At 49.7% G+C, this 14,234-nt stretch overlaps 1 protein-coding gene across 3 annotated transcripts in view; it reads left to right on the top strand.

Annotated features, from left to right (window-relative positions):
* Window positions 1–14,234, top strand: part of PARP4 (poly(ADP-ribose) polymerase family member 4) — a 103,394-nt gene that overhangs the window by 74,529 nt on the left and 14,631 nt on the right. For 2 of the 3 annotated variants that reach the window (XM_054015505.1, XM_054015504.1), the window contains 3 exons: window positions 5,981–6,121; window positions 11,567–12,874; window positions 13,256–13,375. In XM_054015505.1, coding sequence (XP_053871480.1) covers window positions 5,981–6,121; window positions 11,567–12,874; window positions 13,256–13,375 — 1,569 coding nt within the window. The remainder of the gene's footprint in view (window positions 1–5,980; window positions 6,122–11,566; window positions 12,875–13,255; window positions 13,376–14,234) is intronic. The other variant, XM_054015506.1, reaches the window with a different exon arrangement.

Genomic DNA, 14,234 nt, shown 5'->3' with positions numbered 1-14,234 from the left:
CCTCCGACGTGTAGCCGCCAACCTACACCTGCAGGCGGAGGAGATGGAGGAACCATCGGACAATCTTTTTAATGTCCTCTCCTCCTCAGCACCGGGCCGCGTGGCACTGCCACTTCTCCAGGGAGTGGCAAACATCTCCACAGGCCTATGGCAGACCCCAGCCTCCCTCCCGCCTATCTCTAAGAAGGCGGAACGTAAATACTTCGTGCCCACGAAAGGGCACGAGTATCTTTACACCCACCCCACTCCGAACTCTTTACACCCACCCGCACCGACCCTGAAGGATAAGGAGGCCAGAAGACTGGACACATTTGGCAAAAAGGTTTATTCCTCAGCCAGTTTCCAACTCAGGGTGGCAAACCACCAAGCCCTCCTGAGTCGCTTTGACTTTAACTTGTGGGGCTCTTTGCCAAAGTTTGAACCTTCCCTCCAAGAGCAGAACAGAAGAGTTCAAAGCACTGCTTGACGTAGGTACAGCTGTAGCTAAAGCAGCTCTTCAGGCTGTCTCAGACGCAGCTGACACGGAGGCTCGTTCGATGGCCACGGCTATCTCCATGAGGCGGGCATTGTGGCTTTCCCTCTCAGGGCTGTCGGTGGAGTCCCAGTCTATAATGCAGGACCTGCCATTTGATGGCAAAGCATTATCTGCAGACCAGACAGACACCTGTCTGCACAGGATGAAGGACTCCCACACCACCCTGCAGACACTCAATCTGTATGTCCCACCTGCCAAGGACAAGCCCAGACCGCAGCCCTCGGCTCCCCCGGCACGGGGCAGATACGAGCCCCCGCCTAAGAGGCAGAGAGAGCAGAGGCATCGCTCCCAACGCCAATCCCGTTCGGCCCCACAACCTGGGCCCTCGAAGGCCAAGAGGCCAGGGAAACAGCGTTTTTGACTCGTTGCGGGGGGGGTCATCGGGCCTGTTGCCAGTGTAAACCCCCCCCAGTTAATAAAGTTGAGTTTTACCAACCGTTTATCAGCCTGACGCCTGCAATGGTCCCGTATAATGTCGGACCAATGGGTTCTCAGCACCATCTCCCAAGGGTACAGGTTGCAGTTCCTTTCGCTCCCTCCCCACCATCCTCCGTCCCGGGAGCGGCCGGGGACCCGGAGCATACCCTCCTCCTCAGTCAGGAGGTAGAGAACCTCCTCTCCCTGGGAGCGTTGGAGAGGGTACCTCGGGAATTCCAGGGCAAGGGATTTTACTCCAGGTATTTCCTCATCCCGAAGGTGAAGGGCGGGCTTCGGCCCATCCTCGATCTGTGGAATCTCAACCAGTTCCTGGTTCGTTGCAAATTCTGCGTGGTGTCCCTGGCCACTATTATTCCATCCTTAGACCCGGGGGATTGGTTTACGGCTATGGACCTCCAGGATGTGTACTTTCACATCCACATTTTCGAAGGTCACAGGCGCTTCCTCTGTTTCCTGGTGGGCCAGGACCACTACCAGTTTATGGTCCTTCCCTTTGGCCTGTCTTCTGCCCCCAGGGTCTTTACAAAGTGTGTGGCGGTGGTGGTGGCCCACCTCAGGAGGAAAGGACTGCAGATTTTCCCCTACCTTGACGACTGGCTGCTCAAGGGCAAGTTTCGGTCTCAGGTGCAGGAGCAGATGAACTTCCTGCTAAACACCTGCGCAGCTCTAGGCCTAGTGGTAAACGAGGAGAAATCCATGTTAGTCCCGGTTCAGCACATAAACTTCATAGGAGCGCTGTTAGACTCCAGGGTGGCCACGGCCTCCCTCCCACGGGAGAGATTCGAGACGCTCAAAGCTCTCATCGCCTCGGTCACGGCCTTTCCGGTAACTATGGCACGGGTGTGCCTTCAAATCCTAGGCCATATGGCAGCATGCACCTCTGTGGTGCGACATGCCAGGCTCAGGATGAGGCCCCTTCAGCTGTGGCTGGCCTCCCGGTACTCCCAGGCCAGGGATGGCCTGGACAAGGTCGTACCAACGGTGGTAGCAGACCTGCACTGGTGGTCCCTCCCGAGCAACATGCTTCGGGGTATCCCCCTCCCTCACTAGATCTAGTGTCGGATGCCTTGGATCTGGGCTGGGAAGCTCTCGTCAGGGGGCTTCAGGGCCCAGGGTATGTGGTCTCCCGAGGAACTGACCCTGCACATAAATGTCAGGGAGCTCAGGGCCGTGCGCCTGGTGTGCGTGGCCTTCTGCCAGCACATAGAGCGGAAGGTGGTCAGAGTCCTCACGGACAATATGACCGCGACGTATTATGTCAACAGACAAGTGGGTACGCGTTCCCGGGCCTTATGCCAGGAAGCCCTGCTCCTGTGGGAGTTCTATATAGCCCACGACATCCTCCTGAGGGCCTTCTACCTGCCCGGCAAGAGCAACATGCTCGCGGACTGCCTGAGCAGGGTGTTCTCCCAACAGCACAAGTGGTCCCTGCACAGGGAGGTGGCCGGGTGGATCTTCCTACAGTGGGGCACTCCCCAGGTAGACCTGTTCACCACCGCCCAGAATCGACTGTGTCCCCGGTTCTGCTCCAGGGCGGGAGAGGGCGAGGGTGCGATCTCGGACGCGTTCCTGCTCCCATGATCGGGGCCCCTGTTGTACGCCTTCCTGACCTTCCCCCTGATAGGCAGGGTCCTACAGAAGGTGAAGTCAGACGGGGCGCGGGTCATCCTTATAGCCCCAGACTGGGTCCATGAACATTGGTACGGGACCCTACTGCAACTCTTAGCGGCCCTCCCTCACAAGCTGCCGCTTTGCCCAGACCTCCTCTCCCAGGAGGAGAGTCATCTCCTCCATCCCAACCTGGCCCCACTCCGCTTGACAGCGTGGCTGCTCCGTGGTTGAATGAGGAGGAAGGGAGATATTCTGAGGATGTGCGACGGGTCCTGCTGGAAAGTAGGAAACCCTCCACACATCGAACCTACCTGGCCAAATGGTATCGGTTCTCTATGTGGGTGAGGGATAGAGGTTCCTCTATGACAAAGCCCTGGCTGGGATGATTTAGCTGGGAATTGGTCCTGCTTTGAGCAGGGGGTTGGACTAGATGACCTCTTGAGGTCCCTTCCAACTCTGATATTCTATGATTCTATGATTCTCTCCCTTTTCCGCATCTATCCAGCTTGTTCTCTATTACCTCCTGTCCCTTAGGACCCAAGGGCTGGCGCCCTCCTCTATCAGGGTGTACCTGGCGGCCATTTTGGCTTTCCACCCCCCGGTGCAGGGCCTGTTGGTGTTTTCACATCACATGACGTCCCGGTTTCTAAAAGGGTTAGATCGGGCATTCCCTTATGCTAGACCCCCAGTCCCGCTCTGGGACCTGAACCTAGTGCTCTCCCGCCTCACAGGGCCTCCTTTCGAACCCTTAGCCACATGTTCGTGGTCCTACTTGTCGTGGAAAGTGGCGTTCTTAGTGGCTATCACCTCAGCCTGCCGGGTCTCTGAGCTCAGGGCCCTGACCTCTGAACCACCGTATACGGTCTTCCATAAGGACAAAGTTCAGCTTCGCCCTCCCCCCATCTTTTTGCCGAAGGTAGCGGCTTTTCACATGGATCAGGATATTTTCCTCCCGGTCCTCTGTCCTAAGCCCCATTCCTCCAATGAGGAACGACGCCTGCACATGTTAGATGTGCGTAGGGCGCTGGCTTTTTACCTAGATAGAACCAGGCCATTTAGAAAGTCCCCCCCCAGCTGTTTATTGCATCGGCCGAGCGCATGAGGGGGCGACCGGTCTCCACCCAGCGGATTTACCGCTGGATCACCTCATGCATTCGCACCTGTTACGACCTGGCAGGGGTTCCCCCACCTCCTATAGTGAAGGCTCATTCGACGAGAGCCCAGGCCTCGTCAGCTGCCTATGTGGCTCACGTCCCTATTCAGGATATATGTAGGGCTGCTACGTGGTCCTCTGTCCACACCTTCTCATCACATTATGCGATCGTCTCCCAAACACGGGATGACGCAGGGTTTGGTAGGGTGGTGCTCCGCCCGGGTAACCCCTAAAAAAAACCCCAAACACTTAAAACTCCTACCCACCTCCATCAGGTATAGCTTGGAGTCACTTATAGTGGAATACACATGAATAATCACTCGAAGAAGAAAGGACAGTTACCTGTTCCATAACTGGCGTTCTTCAAGATGTGTTGCTCAGGTGTATTCCATATCCCACCCTCCTTCCCCTCTGTCGGAGTTGTCTGGCAAGAAGGAACTTAGGGTGGGGGGAGCACACAGTCCCCTTTATGGCACGATATAGAGGCGCAACTCCAGGGATCGCAGCGGTGCTCCCCCTCTACGGGTACTGCTAAGGGAAAAACTTCTGGCACCGGTGCACGTGGCGAGCATGCACACCTATAGTGGAATACACCTGAGCAACACATCTCGAAGAACGCCAGTTATGGAACAGGTAACTGTCCTTCACTGAGCCTCAGCTATGGATCACCAACCTGATTTAATGTTCTCTCCCCCATCTCCAGTATTCAACTAGCTGGTGACCCCTCTGTGGATCATAAGCTGATATGTTTGTTCTAACAAACCATAGGTGGCAGTGTGGAGCTGGTAGCTGAGGGAGTGTGAGGAGGGGGACTGGTCACTCCTGTCCTGCTGGCAGACCCAGGTGGCTGCTGATAGTTCACTCTGACAAGCATCCGGTGGCTTATGCAAGCAAGAGAATCAGCTCTTGATCCAAAACTGAATCTCCATTTTAGTAGTGGCTCAGCCAGAGTGGGGGGATTACTGGAGATGGGGGTAGGCATGTTTGCTGGTGGAGGAGGAAGTATTGTTGCATTGTGGGGGACAGAGATTGCTGTCTCCGCTAGCTGAGAGACTACAGCACAGAGCAGGGGCTTATGGAAGGGTGGTACCATGGCTGGGGAGCATTTGTAGGGGGAATCTGAACAGGACATTGCTGTAGAGGCTATGGGCAAAGAGGGGATTCCGACCTGGGGAACTGAGGAGGGTTGTTGGCCAAGGGAGTTGTCAGCACTGGAAGCTGTCAGAGTCAGCTGCACCGATTGTGCCAGTGAGATGCTTCTACGCTGTCACTCAATTAACTGAACCATAACTGATCGTGGCTTTACCTCTCCAAATTACATAGAGATTACCACCATAAACTGTGGTAATCTACAACATATTGGTGTGCTGGGTTGCTCTCAACCATTAACTTGTATAAGGAAGTTGTGATGGGGAAGAGACAAATGAGTAACAGCTGACATCCAAAATTTTAAACTGTCTGATTGATCTGCTTGCTTGAAAGCAAGTGAGAGGGTAATTTCTGAACTGAAGTTACATAAAATACTGAAGAGGTTTCTCAAAATACATGGAGGTGCATTGCCAGTGTAGTGTGTCAGTCCGTTTACTACCAATAGTGTGTTATGATACAACAACCCTTAATGCAGTCAGGCATTCTAAAGTTACATTTACTGTGTGTTTGTGTATACCGAGCATCTTTCATATACTGAATACACCTCCTCTCTATATTTCCTCGCAAATTTCACCCAGCATTTGACTCTCAACCTTACATTGTCTGATAGACAGGGAATCTCTGGCATAACAAGCATCACTTTTAAGGATTACAATAAAATTGAAGACAGTTCTCTAGTTTGTAATTCTGTTGCATTTTACATAAGAACATAAGAACGGCCGTACCGGGTCAGACCAAAGGTCCATCTAGCCCAGTATCCTGTCTACCGACAGTGGCCAATGCCAGGTGCCCCAGAGGGAGTGGACCAGCAGGCAATGATCAAGTGATCTCTCTCCTGCCATCCATCTCCATCCTCTGACAAACAGAGACTAGGGACACCATTCCTTACCCATCCTGGCTAATAGCCATTAATGGACTTAACCACCATGAATTTATCCAGTTCTCTTTTAAATGCTGTTATAGTCCTAGCCTTCACAACCTCCTCAGATAAGGAGTTCCACAAGTTGACTGTGCGCTGTGTGAAGAAGAACTTCCTTGTATTTGTTTTAAACCTGCTGCTTTTTAAAATTTAATTAATTTTAATTTTAATTTAGGATGCTAATGAAGTTCAGCATGCTGGTCTTCCAAACATTCCTATGGCTCCAGAACGTTTAGACATTTTACCCTACATGGACTGGGAGCATGATACATCTGGATATGGATACCTGTTTTCTAATAGAGGAGTGGGTGAATCGGTAAATATGCTTAATATGTTCTTGTTTTTAACATTTTTTGTGTATTACTCAGTTGTAGTAGTAGATGGTTTATAAGGTAGCAGTTGGTAATTGTTTATAAAGTCTGCACCATTTCTTATTATTCTGGATGCAATTAATTACATAAATGTTTGTATGAAGTTCAAAAAAATTCGAGGACTCTTTCCCAAAGAAAGGCAAGGTACATAAAAGGTGTTATGGCATCAGGCCCCATTGCAGCAGAGATCTTTGAGAGAGAAGAGGGAGCTAGTCGCTCTTTACTCTCTTCCAGTGTAAATTCTTCCCTGTCTGTCTAGTCCAAGGCCTTGTCTTCTTTAGAGTACTCAGATGGTGGTACTTCTCTCAGGCTTGTCCTTGCATCTGTACCAAGGCTGCTTAAATCGATTTATATGTGGGATGTCATATATCCCTCAGCTAGTAAACCTTAGTTTGCTGGCGGAGTCCTCCTCTCTTACATCCACCATGCCTCATTCAGCACCCACAATACCCCCACAAAATACTACTACCCCTTTTTGACCCAAACAGCTAGTAAAAGTTTGAGGCGCTGGGGATATTCCGGTTGGGGGTAGAAATTGATGAAAGAGTCTGGTATATCTTTAATGCAGTCTTGTTTATTAACAAGGAATGTACAAGGTCCTATGTCCCCGAAGGCAGGAGGAACCAGAAAACAAATAGTTTCTTTGCTTATAGCCCCAAGCCTCTTTGGGTCTAGTGCTAGCTAAAGATCTCTCTCCCTCGCTTTTTCAGGGTCTTATACCATACTTACATTAGAGGCTGCTGTTTTACTCTTTTGGGCCATGTTTACACTACCAATTTGTGTCAACAAAAGTGATGCTGACATAATAAAAATCACAATTTCATATTCACACTTGCTTCCTCTGTCACAAGATCATGTCCACAGTGGGGGTACCATCATGGACAGTATGAGCAACGCACTGTGGGTACCTGTCCCACAGTCCTTCTGTTGCTGGGTATTGTGGAACGACGGAGCGGATCACGGCGCATGTTGGGACAGTGTTAAATGTCCCATGATGTATTGCTTTCTGTCCCGGCACTCCATGGGCTTCCGCCTATTTTGTGTTTTTTCAACGGCCCTTCTTTGCTGTGCACCCTAGCATCTTTGTGAGAAGGGATGGATCCCGCACTGCTCTCCTATACTCTGTTAACTGTTATGAAGACATTGCGGATGTCAGTGCAGTTAATTGGAAAGTTTCTAACTGAGGAAGACTCACAGGTGCCTTATATTCTGCATGATATGGATAGGAGCAACTTTAGATTGCTTTTAGCATTCACTGAGCAGGTGCATAGGATAGACCGTCGCTTTTGAGCTCGTAAAACAAGCACTGAATGATAGGATCACATCGTCATGCAGGTGTGGGATGACGAGCAGTGGCTACAGAATTTTCAGATGCAGAAAGCCACCTTCCTGGAACTGTGCGCAGCGCTCGTCCCAGACCTGCGGCTCAAGGACACCAGAATGAGAGCTGCCCTCTTGGTAGAGAAGCGTGTGACAATTGCTGTGTGGAAGCTGGCAACTCCAGACTGCCACCAGTCGGTCATGAATAAATTTGGAGTGGGGACGTCGACCTTTGGGGCTGCGTTAATGCAAGTGTGCAGAGCAATAAATCGCATCCTGCTACGAAGGACCGTGACTCTGGGAAATGTGTGTGAAATAGTGGACAGCTTTGCAGAAATGGGGTTCCCTAACTGTGGAGGGGCAATAGATGGCACACGTATTCCAATTTTGGCACCAGACCACATGGTGACAGAGTACATTAATAGGAAGGGGTACTTCTCCACGGTGTTGCAAGTGCTTGTGGATCACCATGGGTGTTTCACTGACATCAATGTGGAGTGGTCTGGGAAGGTGCATGGTGCACGCATCTTCAGAAACACCAGCCTGTACAGAAAGCTGCAAGCAGGGACTTTCTTTTCTAACCAGAAGATTAGAGTGAGGTGTGTTGAAATGCCCATAGTGATCCTGGTGGACTCTGTGTACCCCTTACAGCTGTGGCTCATGAAACCTTTCACGGGACACCTTGACAGCAGTAAGGAGCAGTTCAACAACAGGCTCAGTAGGTGCTAGATGACAATTGAATGTGCCTTTGGCAGATTAAAGGCGCGCTGGCGATGCCATCATGGCAGGTTGGACCTCACTGAGGATAATATTCCTATGGTCATAGCCACATGCTGTATGTTGCATAATCTCTGTGAAACTAAGGGTGAAAGGTTTGCTCAGGGGTGGAGTGCTGAGGCAGGCCACTTGGCAACTCATTTTGAGCAGCCAGATACCAGGGCTGTCAGAGGAGCCCAGAGGGGAGCTATTTGAATCAGGGAGGCTTTGAGGCAGCACTTTGACAATGACCACCAGTAACATATATCTTTGTCTGAGTTGCTTCAATGTTACATGCCATGTAGTTTTCCTAGGGGGCAATGGTGACATTTGGAGCCTTATATTCCTGTAATAAAGTGATCAAAATGCCTGTGCATCTATTGGCAGTGCCTGCAATCCCACCTTGTAGCAAAAAATTAAAGATGATTTACCATTATCAAAGTTTACTTTTATTGCACAAGAAACAGCACACACCAACACACAGATGCTTGGCAGGAAAGGAGGAACCAGGGAAGGACAGACTTTCACAGCTGTGTGTAGGTCCAGCTATTGTTGTGAAAGTTGTCTGAGGGGGTGGAGTAAAGGGGAAACCAAGAAGTCCTGGAAGGTGGAAAGGAATGTGCAGGTGGAGCGGGGAGGGAAGGGTGATTCTCTTTTCTGTCCTGCCCTTCGGCTTCACAGCATTCTTTTCATTCCCTTTTTTCTGCATTGGAGCACTGCAGGACCTCCCGGAACATGTCTTCTTTGCTGCATCTTGAGCGCTTTCTTATCTGGTGGAGAATCTCGGCCGGGGTGCATGGGGTGTTCCTGAAGGCCACATCTGGTGAAGCACAGGGGACAATGCACAGAAGCGGGATTGTTAAATTCACATACAGAATTGAAACATTTCTGTTAAATACACCTTTTGCAACATTACCATCACTTTCTCACTGACCGTAGCCAGGCACACATCTCTGCGAACACCCAAAGTATTTTGAGTGTTGGTGGGGGGCAGTTCACATGGAGAAAAGAGCACACACTCTTTGCAAGGGTCATGGTGCAGCATATTAGGGAACAAATGAAAATTCTTCCAGTTTTCCGCAGGCGGGGTCATTCTAGCAGATATCTCACTGCTAAGGGTAAGCAGGGAAACAAAGGTACATCTACTCCATGCATGTGGCTTCTGCCCTGCTCCCTATGCTGCTCGCCTGTGTGCTGCTTTGGTCCCTGCACAAGTGATTGCCGAATGGTGCAGGAAAGTTTCCTACAATGGGGAAAGGAACAAAGCTGCTCTGCCACGGAACCTTCAGCAGAAGATTACCGAGTACCTCCAGGAAACTTTCCTGGAGATCTCTCTTCAGGATTCCCATGAGATCTTGGGGTGCATCAACACCCTCTTCCCCTGTACAGATTAGCTACACAGGGAAATGTCCATCTCACAGAAACAGAGCCAGCCTCCCATATTTCTATGCCCTGAACCCACCTCTCCATTACACAAGCCATAGTCACTTACCAGGAGTCTCATCTCCTGCTTCTTGCTTGCCAGAGAGCAACTGCTGAGACTGGCTAGACACCTCTGGAGTGGAGAACAGTTCCTGGCTGCCTACCCTACCAGGTGACCCCACCAGGAGCTGAACATCCTCATCTAACTCCACCTCTTTATCAATAACTTCACCCTCCAGGTTAGGCCCTCCTTCCGCTGCCACAAGGCTCTTGGCATTGGAGGTGGGGTCGCCACCGAGGATAGCATCTAGCTCCTTATAGAACCGGCAGATCTTAGGTGCATTACTGGAGCGATGGTTTGCTCCCTCGCCTTATGGTACGCCTCCCTCAGCTCCTTTATCTTCGCTCTGTACTACAGCATGGACTGATCACAGCCCTTTTCGCACAAGTCTCGAGAAATGTGCCTGTAGGTATCCCACTTCCTATGGCTTAAGGCAGCGGTGACTGCACAGCCTCCTCCCTCCATATGATGATCAGATCCAACAGCTCTGCAGTGGTCCAAGCAGGAGAGTGTTTGCTGCGATAACCCACCATGGTCACCTGGGAAGATGTGATGAGACCTCTCCATGCCGAGCAAACAAGACATGGAATTTCTAAAATTCCCAGGGCTTCTAATGGGGAGGTTGTTTACCTGGCTGCAGGGCAGCGGAGTTCAAACTGCTGACCAGAGCGGTCAGGTTGGGCATTGTGGGACACCATCTGGAGGCTAATTAAAGCAATTAAATGAAGCGTGGTGTCTATACTGGCACTTTGTCGAGAAAAATGTAGAGGAAAAAGACAGAAATCTCTCATGAGGGTGGATGTATTTTTGTTGCCAAAACCAGGCATTTTCCCTGACAAAAGTCACCTTGCAGTGTCTACACTGTTTGGGTCGACAAACGGCAGTTTTGGTGACAAAACTTGGTAGTGTAGGCAAGGCCTTGCTGTTCGTCTCTTTGAGATTGGGTGTGAATGCACTCTACAATTAACAGGTTTCAGAGCAGCAGCCGTGTTAGTCTGTATCCGCAAAAAGAACAGGAGTACTTGTGGCACTTTAGAGACTAACAAATTTATTAGATCATAAGCTTTCGTGGACTACAGCCCACTTCTTCGGATGCATATAGAGCATATTCCACTCTATATGCATCCAAAGAAGTGGGCTGTAGTCCACGAAAGCTTATGCTCTAATAAATTTGTTAGTCTCTAAGGTGCCACAAGTATTCCTGTTATTTCTACAATTAACATGACTGTCAGGATAAATTAAGCAGGACCCACCCTTCATTAAACAAAAGCAGTTGTGACTCCACCCAGGGAACATACATATCAAAATAGTATTCAGAATAACCCCATTAAACACTCAGTCCAAAACTCCTAGATGGGTTCACACCCCTTTTATCTTAGGGGGGCATCCTGCCAACCTTATCCTGACAGTAATGTTAATTGTAGGGTCCATTCACACCCACTTTCAAAGATGTTTTAATTTAGCCCATAACAAGGTTTCACCCAGCTCATAAGAATACTTTCCCTTTCACCCTGTTCTACACATCCTCAGCCAAGATCCCACAATGGGTAAGATCCTGTGTAAATCATGATTTCATTAATTGCATAGAAATTGTGAAATTAGTCCAATACCTTACTATTAAAAATGTGCACCTTATTTCTAGTCTGAATTTTTGCCTGGCTTCAGCTGCAGGGAAAGAAGTTAATTGTTTAATTGACAAGACAAATAGGCTTTGTATTGAGCATGATGATGATAGATTGATACTGTGTCTAATGAAAATATGGTCTTAATCACAAAAAAAGTTGGTTTAAACTCCAGAAATATTTTGTTTTCTTATAATTTTACTCGACAGGTTCCTTTTCATGAAGTAACTAGTGGTTTTTCTGGCCACCTCCAAATTGGAGGAGATAATAAGCCGAAAAGTCTCCAATTTCAAAGTGACAAAGAACTTCCCTTGGTTGAACAGTGCATCTTACCAGATTCCATTGGATTCAGTTTTATAAAGACTGCTGAAGTTGAATATGATGCTGGTGCCACTGAAGTTGGACTATTTGCATCTATCTCTGAGCCACAACCAAAATTCGTCATGCATATTCAATCACCTTTACAATACAAATCTTCCAAGCCTCTAGCTCGTCCGCCTTTTCCTCAACGTTCACAGGCTACTGGCATTAATTTTTCTTTTCAAGCTCCTTGCCCTCCTCCTTGCCCTCTTCCTGGTGGCCAAGCTCCTTGCCCTCCTCCTTGCCCTCCTCCTTGTGGCCAAGCTCCTTGCCCTCCTCCTTGCCCTCTTCCTGGTGGCCTAGCTCCTTGCCCTCTTCCTGGTGCCCCAGCTCCTTGCCCTCCTCCTCCTCCTCCTGGTGGCCTAGCTCCTTGCCCTCCTCCTTGCCCTCTTCCTGGTGCCCCTCCTCCTGGTGGCCTAGCTCCTTGCCCTCTTCCTGGTGCCCCAGCTCCTTGCCCTCTTCCTGGTGGCCAAGCTCCTCCTCCTCCTGGTGGCCTAGCTCCTTGCCCTCCTCCTTGCCCTCCTCCTGGTGGCCTAGCTCCTTGCCCTCCTCCTTGCCCTCTTCCTGGTGCCCCAGCTCCTTGCCCTCCTCCTCCTCTTCCTGGTGGCCCAGCTCCTTGCCCTCCTCCTTGTGGCCAAGCTCCTCCTCCTCCTCCTTGCCCTCCTCCTGGTGGCCTAGCTCCTTGCCCTCCTCCTTGCCCTCTTCCTGGTGCCCCAGCTCCTTGCCCTCCTCCTCCTCCTCCTGGTGGCCTAGCTCCTTGCCCTCCTCCTTGCCCTCTTCCTGGTGCCCCTCCTCCTGGTGGCCTAGCTCCTTGCCCTCTTCCTGGTGCCCCAGCTCCTTGCCCTCCTCCTTGTGGCCAAGCTCCTCCTCCTCCTCCTTGCCCTCCTCCTGGTGGCCTAGCTCCTTGCCCTCTTTTTGGTGGCCAAGCTCCTTGCTCTCTTTTTGGCCTTCCTCCTTGCTCTCCTGAATTCACTCAGGGGCTTTCTTCATATATAAAGAGCTCATTTACTCCTGTGGGCAGAACCCTGAAGAAGGCAAATTTTGAAGCACAAGTTACTCCTGAAGTTCTTGCTTCACCAGCTAGGTTAAGACTAGGATCACCAATGCTACAAACTGCACCAAAGCGTAGAGAAAAACTTCATCATCGGCTCAGCAAGGTTAGTAGAAGTCTGAATTATGCTTTGCCTTTCTCTGATGTTGAACATGTAGCCAAAACAAACAGGAGTAGTTGCTCTTGATTGCCCTGGACTTCCACATCAAGGGATGCTGAAGAAGAGGAGGTAAATTCTGCTGTTTTATAGTGATTTATATTTTGGAGGTTTAATTAACTTTTAATGGAGTGATATAAACTTGGATCTTGTTTCTGCCACCCTTATTCATGTTGATTAAACTTACTTTACTACACTAGTAGTCCCATAGATCTCAGTGGAATTAGTTGTGTGATGAAGTACTATTTAATATGAATAAGGCAGAATCAGGTTCTTAGTGAATATTTCTGTTGTGTGTGGTTGTTTTTTTTTGTTTGTTTGTTTTTTAAGGATCTTGTCTTAACAGCAATGAGGGAAAAAAAGCTTGGTAAAACATTACCACAGATGAGGATTCAACAAAGTCCACCAAGTGCTGTAACCTGGACTCAGATTTTTGAGCTCCAAAATCAGGTACAGTGCCGTTGTTTCCATATCTGCGTTACTTAAAAGCAAGATACAAGGAATAACTTTTTAAAAATTGTTTTTATTACAAATAGTGTACTTTGGGTTCTTCTGTTGGCATCTAAATGTAAATCTGTGTCTAGTGAAGAGTTACTTCTGTTGGATCCTACAGGAGAATTTACTTGGTATTCCTCAGGGTTCCTCAATATAAATAACAATATTGGTATCTCTGACAGGGTGCGCTGACCACTCTGGCGCCTTCTGCTGGCTGTCTTGGGAATTAGCTCTGCATGTTACTGTGCCCTCTTCGGGTAGTGCCTCGCCGCTGTCACTCCTGCTCTAGGACCCACATCTTTTGAAGGACCATGGCATCCTCTTCAGCGACACAGCCCTCCGGCCGTGCCACACACTGTGCTTCCCCCTTCCAGGGGACCTGCAGTTCACTGTTCAGCCACTTCCCTTAGTGGCTACTGCAGTGGATTGTGTGGCCACTTCCTCATGGCCCCAGCATTCTCTTTGCCCTTGCCTCAGGGCCTCTGTCATCCATTCCTCCCCCCCCCCCTCCCTGCTAGCAGCACTGCTCTGTCCAGGGTGCTGGCAGTTCTCTCAGCCCTCCAGAGACACAGTCCTTCCTCCTTGGGCTCCCAGCAGGGAACTGCATTCTCTGCCATGCAGCTCCCTTTTTATATGGGCCTGCTTGGCCGCTCCCTACAACCCTTCTCTGATTGGCTGCCTCCAGCACAGCCTCCCTAGGGATGCTTTTAACCCCTTTTCTGCCAGTGAGGGGCAGCCACCCTATCAACAATCTAATTTATTCTGTAGATTTACTCAGAAAGAAATCAATTTCCAATATGTTGCCTTTTTGAAA

The sequence above is a fragment of the Malaclemys terrapin genome, chromosome 1, assembly GCF_027887155.1.
Source record: "Malaclemys terrapin pileata isolate rMalTer1 chromosome 1, rMalTer1.hap1, whole genome shotgun sequence".
Taxonomy (NCBI): Eukaryota; Metazoa; Chordata; order Testudines; family Emydidae; genus Malaclemys; species Malaclemys terrapin.
Note: the sequence above shows the minus strand (reverse complement) of the source record. Positions and strands in the feature narration are given on the sequence as shown.